The 6,701-nt window shown below is 36.3% G+C and overlaps 1 protein-coding gene across 2 annotated transcripts in view; it reads right to left on the reverse strand.

Moving 5' to 3' along the window:
- PIH1D3 (PIH1 domain containing 3) overlaps window positions 1–6,701 on the reverse strand; it is a 37,406-nt gene that overhangs the window by 15,367 nt on the left and 15,338 nt on the right. For both annotated transcript variants that reach the window (XM_011970444.1, XM_011970445.1), the window contains one exon: window positions 3,861–3,957. In XM_011970444.1, the coding sequence (XP_011825834.1) occupies window positions 3,861–3,957 (97 nt within the window). The remainder of the gene's footprint in view (window positions 1–3,860; window positions 3,958–6,701) is intronic.

A 6,701-nucleotide genomic window follows, 5' to 3' on the forward strand; every position in this document is an offset into this window, starting at 1 on the left:
CTTTCCCCTCTCCTAGAACAAACAATACGTAATTTGGCAGAATACCAATAACCTTAGCTCCACTCATTTTCCGATTTTGGCACCATGGGTGAAAATGAGAATCTCCTGACCTATTTTTCCAATACACCCATCCCATTTTCTGCCACAAATAATCCTATGGAAAATTAGGGTATCTTGCTACATATTTTGATACCTGTAGTTCCTTTTTCCATACTCTCAACTAGCACCCAAGAGGTCCAGTACTTCAGTCAGTCTAGCAATAACCAGTAGTCAGTAATAGCAAAACTGCAATTACTTTTGCACCAACATAATATCACACCCATCACAGTGAGAGCTTCAGGGAGAGGGATGGAGAATATAGCGAGGATAAAAAGAAAATTAAAAACCAAAACAAAATGAAATAAGCTAGGGCCTTCCACTCGTGGGGTTTAAATAAAAGCATATATGTCACCTAGGAAAAAGAAGCCCTCTAGATCTATTATTTTTCCATTAATGTATATGAGTATTTGGAACCTCGTAAGCCTGACCTTAGTTTATCAACTGTAATCAGGATGAGAAATTAGATTAGCATCTTGCAAACTGTGTTCCAAGGAGCCTCAGCCATTCTCCTAAGAGCTGCCTCATGGGTGATAGTACCTTTTTAAACAAGGCAGTGGTACTTTTTATGTTTACTACACTGGGCTTACTCATAGAATTTTATTTGGAAAAAAAAAAAAGCTTGACAGCTAGAAACAAAACAAACCTATAAACCACTGGCTAACTCTAGCTCTAAAATACCTAAATATAGATTAACGCAAGGGAAACTTGGTGGCTACAAACTCAGGAATAAAGCAGTTGCAGAGGATAACAATAGGGCAGGGAGTATTTGGATAATGGGGCTCTTTGGGTTTGAGGTTCGAAGGGTTTGCTGAAGACATTCCTAATGCAGAATTTTGTTTAGGACCGTTGCTTTGACTTAGCATTCATAAATCTCGCTTTCTTATTTGGAGTCTGGGGAGGGTAAAGGAAAGGATGGCCCTTGTGAATTTTTAAACCCTAAATCACTTCTTGTACGTAAACAGATTGTACTCCTATTGCCTTACTCGGTTTAAGTAAGGGTTTTCTTCTTAAAGTTTTTGGATTGGATTGTTACATATAGACCAGGTCCAGGACTCAAATAACATATTCAGGCAATTCTCAGGTACAATTTTCCCCACATTTTAATGCTTCTGATATTGAGATGCACCGCACAATCAATGGTGGTGTAATATGGTATTATACCTATTTTCCTCTGAAACATTGTTATTGTTAAATAAATGGCGCATTTACAATTTTATGATGTCTTAGATTCAAGGAAACACCATATTATCAACAAGAATGATAAGCATATACATTTGAGCAAGAAATACTTCAGGTGGGCTCAACAACCTATTTACTCTGAGTCTTGTCAGTGGAATAAGCAATGATAGTGGATGGTGTCATTAGTATGCCTATAGGATAACATTCAAGCTACAAAGAAAAGCTACAAGCTTTTATCTTTTTTGAGAGTCAGGTTATTAGTCCATTATTACCCACACTTACTCTTTATTCTTGTTATATTCTCTGCTTACTCAAATATGCCATGCTATTTCATGCCTGGATACCTTTCCATGTGCTCTTTCTTACCTCTGCTTGGAATGCCCTTCTTAGAATGTTGTCCACTGTAGAAATATTATCCACTTGAAGTTGATCCCTTCCTGCTTTATGTCACTATGTACCTGATATATGCCTTTATTTTTCTATCTTTAATTTTTATGGGTACATAATAGAAATATATATTTATGGGGTGCATGAGATATTTTGATACATGCATATAGTGTATAATAATTACATCAGGGTAAATGGGGTGGGTTTCTATCACCTAAACCATTCACCATTTCTTTGTGTTATGAACATTCCAATTGTACTCCCTCAGTTATTCTAAAATGTACAACAAATTATTGCTGACTGTTATCCTTTTGTTGTACTATCAAATACTAGATCTTATTTATTGTATCTAACTATATTTTTGTGCCCATTAACCATCCCCACATTTCCACCTCCCCACTGCCCACTACCCTTCCCAGTCTCTGGTAACCATCATTCTATTCATGGTATATACCTCTAAATATGTACTTACCATACTGAACTACAGTGATTTATTAGGTGTCAATCTCCTTTACTGTAAATTCCTTGAGGACAATTGATTGTTTATCATTTATTTTTGTATCTCTAGTACTTAGGATAGTCTGTGGTATGTAGTAACTTTCACTAAGTGTTTAAAGATTTAATAAATGAAGAAACAAAGGGAAATAAAGGAAAGAAAGAGAAAAGGAACAGTATACACGTGACAAAGTACCATAGCATCAACAAATGTGTTATTTACTGCTGCCTTTCAGTGGTGTCCATGACTTATCCCAATCTTCTGAACTTCTAGTAGACTTATAATTGTTTACACTGAGTTTAATTCTTAATAATAAAATTAGTTCATTTTTGTTAGTTTTGTCTCCCCAGTTGATTATAAATTCATTTGAGAGAAATACCAAGTCTTCTGTATACACTTACTGAGTTTTAGATAAACCATATATTTCTATTATGAGGTATGATTTAGTTTCTGAGATTCTTCATTCAGGATACCTTTATTATTAAAACTAGAGGCAATTTTTGCATGAGAGAAACGGTAAGGCTTGCAACAGTTTTATTTATTTAGGGCCTAGAATTCCTCCAGAATTTAGAGCAATCCCCAACACTACACATCAAAAACACAATTTAACAATAATTTAAGAGAGAGGAATTTCAATATTACTGGTAAAACCCTGGGAGCTAATTACTTCAAGATTACTTGAAACCTTAACTCATTAGAGTTTGAAAAATCTCCTGAGGTACTTAAAGCCACTATTCCCATTATGTTACTTGATTCAATTGAATGTCTTAGATTTTGCTAATAAGAGAAAACCTGAAATTCATGCAAAAGAGAAATTCTATTTATCATTTGCTTAAGGAAAAAATATTACGCATCTCCCATGGGCACCACAGTATTCTATAATGTATTGTAAGAAAGGAGGAAAAAAAATAGAAGCAAAGTTAGTTCCTGATCTCAAAAAATAAATTTTTAACACAAGAATTACTTGTTAATGTTGCTAAAATGAATCAAATTCCGCATTCTAGATTAGGCCCAGATTTTTTAACAAGGTCATTATGAGGATGAAATAAGCAAAAGTAAGGTGGTATCATTGATATTGTTGGTATTGCTACAACTGTTATACAGAAACAGTGACCTGGTAAAGGATGCTCTCCAACATTCTGTAGCGTCATTCAGATAAGAAAGCAAAGTAACATTTTAGATGTCTTTCTTAATGTTTTTAATCAGAAGTCAGATCCCAAAATTAAGAATATCCCTTTCTGTGGGATTTAACCACGTTGTAAGCTTAGTCATTACAAGAAATACAGAAATAAGAGATAAGACAGATGCGGGGAAGGAGATATTTCATTCTGATTGCCTGTCAATTCATCAGAAGTTAATAACCAATCCGTTGGCATGCATGGGACGGAACTAGGATGAAAGAAAATCCAGTCCAATCCAATTGGGAAGTTTTAATAGCAATAAAATTAGAAATTGTGCATTGTGTCATATGATTCTATTACGTTTATCTGTAAATCTCATCCAAATGTGTAAACTTAGTTTATTTTGTACAGGTTAACAATTTTAAACTGTCTATCCCATTATTCCCCTAGTACCTGAAACATGGCAACCACGATTTTTAAAGAGTTTACAACCTTGCCTACAATATTATGTATACAATAGTCAGTCAATTTAGCTACAACGGTCATATAGAAAATGAAGAAGGGGAGGAAAGGCTTACCACTAGTTCACTGCAACAACTTGTTGAGGAGTCCTTTCTTGACAACCCTAAAAATATATCTTCAGTTCCCACCTGCTGTCTGAATATAATCTCATACCTGAAAAAAAAATCAATGATTATAGGGACTCAGATGAAAGAGCAATTTCCTGTCAAAGAACAGAAAACTAGAAACTTATGAGAACATGCTATTAGAAAAAATACAAAGACTAAATAAATAAAATGGTTGCAGGTCTTCAGGCATGTAATAGAGCATAAAGGAAAAGAAGTCTAGAAATGTGGTCAAAAATAAACACTGAAAAGCAGGATTGCTATTATTTTCTAAAATAAACCTTTAACTGTTTGAGAGCTAGACAAATAAAATAGATTGAGGGAACTTCTAATAAGATTCTAATAAGATTCAAAGTAGAAGAAAAAAGGGAAAGTCTGTTCCTGAAAAACAATGGCTCAGAAAAATACTGAGTCCATAACCTAGGGATTGATAGAAACCTTCCTCTGCTAAGTTTAAACCACAGAGCAGAGGAGAAAATTCAGGTTTAGTACTGTTTCTGTCATTAACTGTGGACCTTGGTCAAGTCACAAACTCATGGGGTCTCAGTTTCTACATTTGTATGATTTATGGGAGGTAGGGGTGAATTTGAACTAAATGATTTCTATGGCTAAAATTCTACAATAGAAACACTGGTAATGTAGTCAGCACAGCTACACTACAGTGCTTAGAATCTAGTCTTACAGAATTCTGAATTTAATGAAAGATTTTCCTGATATTTCACCGCTCGCATGACAATTCACAAATCATTCCTCCCTCCCAAATTTGGGCCAGGAATAGAATGGTTTGTAGAAGCATCCACCACAAGGTACCCCATCTCTTCGGATAGAATGAAACAAATACTTACAAATTGTTATTATTATTATTTTGCTTAATGCTACCTTAACAAAGAAATTGTAAATCTCTGGATAGTAAGACTAAAGGACTAGATTGAACTTCTGACCATTTGCCAATAGGAACGCCCAAAAATAAAAAAGGGATTTCTCTGAGTTTGAACATGGCTAACAAAAAGCAACTATTTGCTGTGGGGCACTTTTCTCTTAATAGGCTATAACATCTACCAAGTGTTTATGAAGGTGAAGCCAGGTTAAAACAAACAGAATGGATTGATCTATATGTTCATTACTCCTAAATGGATTTGCTCAAGCTCCTGCTCTTATCCTGAGCTCCAGACACAATTTTCCAACTGCCTACTACATGGGTTTGTCTGGATGTCCCAAATAGAACTCAAAGTGTACATATCAAAAACCAGCTAGTCATGGTGGCTCTCAACTGTAATCCAGTGCTTTGGGAGGCTGAGGCAGGAGGATTGCTTGAGTCCAGGAGTTTGAGACCAGCCTGGGCTACACAGTTAGACACAGTCTTCACAAAAATAAAGTGTGCACCTGTAGTCCCAGGTACTTGGGAGAGTGAGGTGGGAGAATTGCTTGAGCCCGGGAGGTTGAGGCTGCAGTGAACAATGGGCGGAGCCGGGGGTGGGGGTGGGGTGTTGGCGAATAAAAAAAAAAACAAATTTAGTTGAGCGCTGTGGCTCACGCCTGTAATCCCAGCACTTTGGGAGGCTGAGGCAGGTGGATTGCTTGAGGCCAGGAGTTCAGGACCAGCCTGGCCTACTTGGTGAAACCTCATCTCTACAAAAACATACAAAAAACATTAACCAGGCCTGGTGGCATGCACCTGTAGTCTCAGCTACTTGCGAGGCTAAGGCAGGAGAATCGCTTGAACCCAGAAGTCGGAGGTTGCAGTGAGCCAAGATCACACCACTGCACTCCAGCCTGAGCAACAGAGTAAGGCTCTGTCTCAGGAAAGAAAGAAAGACAGAAAGAAAGAGAGAAAGAAGGAAGGAAGGAAGGAAGGAAGGAAGGAAGGAAGGAAGGAAGGAAGGAAGGAAGGAAGGAAGGAAGGAAGGAAGGAAGGAAGGAAGGAAGGAAGGAAGGAAGGAAGGAAGGACAAACTCACAGATTCTTCTTAACCTATAATTCCTATCAAAGTTAATGGCATTATCATTTCCTTGGTCACCCAAGCTAATAACTTCAGCATCATCTTTGATGCACTCCTCTCATCCATTTTATCTAACCAAATACCAACTTTTCATTCAAAACTCACTCAAATAAAGACCCTCATACTTCTCCCCAAGGCCAGTGCCTTAGCTCAGCTCCTTGTTATTTTTTTACTTGGCAACTTGTGATTCTTCTTTTTTGAAATGCTTGTTCATATTCTTTACTATTTTCCTCTGTATCCATTGAGAAATTTTAAAATGTATTTTCATAAGGTAGAAGATAAAGATTTTAAAAATCTTATAAAGCAATTTTCCTCATAATAACCCGAAGTTATTATTCATTTAAAGCTTTCATGGATGTTCTATCTACCTAACATCAAACATCAGGATGAAAAGGGAAAAATTACTCAAATTTGAAGTTTGCTGCATATGGATATTTGATATTTGTTAGACAATATGACAAATAAGTGACTTAATTATTACTTTTCATATGGATATGTGGGCACTATATAAACATAACCTCAAATTTACTCTCTTCATTCTCTAAGAAATGTTTTAAAATCTCCTTTGATTTTTTATGAGGTTTATGGTCTTGACATTGTTTATTTGAAAGCTGGATACTTCTTTCTAGTTAATTATCTGCAGTCTCCCACAGCTTCTATTTTCAGAATTTATGTAGAAGATGGAAGCACGGAGTTTTTTGTTTGTTTGTTTTATCCTGGACAATTTTGACTGGGAGCAGTGGCTCATACCTGTAATCTTAGCACTTTGGGAGGCTGAGGCGGGCGGATCGCCT

This window comes from Mandrillus leucophaeus, unplaced genomic scaffold, assembly GCF_000951045.1.
Source record: "Mandrillus leucophaeus isolate KB7577 unplaced genomic scaffold, Mleu.le_1.0 Scaffold949, whole genome shotgun sequence".
Classification (NCBI taxonomy): domain Eukaryota; kingdom Metazoa; phylum Chordata; class Mammalia; order Primates; family Cercopithecidae; genus Mandrillus; species Mandrillus leucophaeus.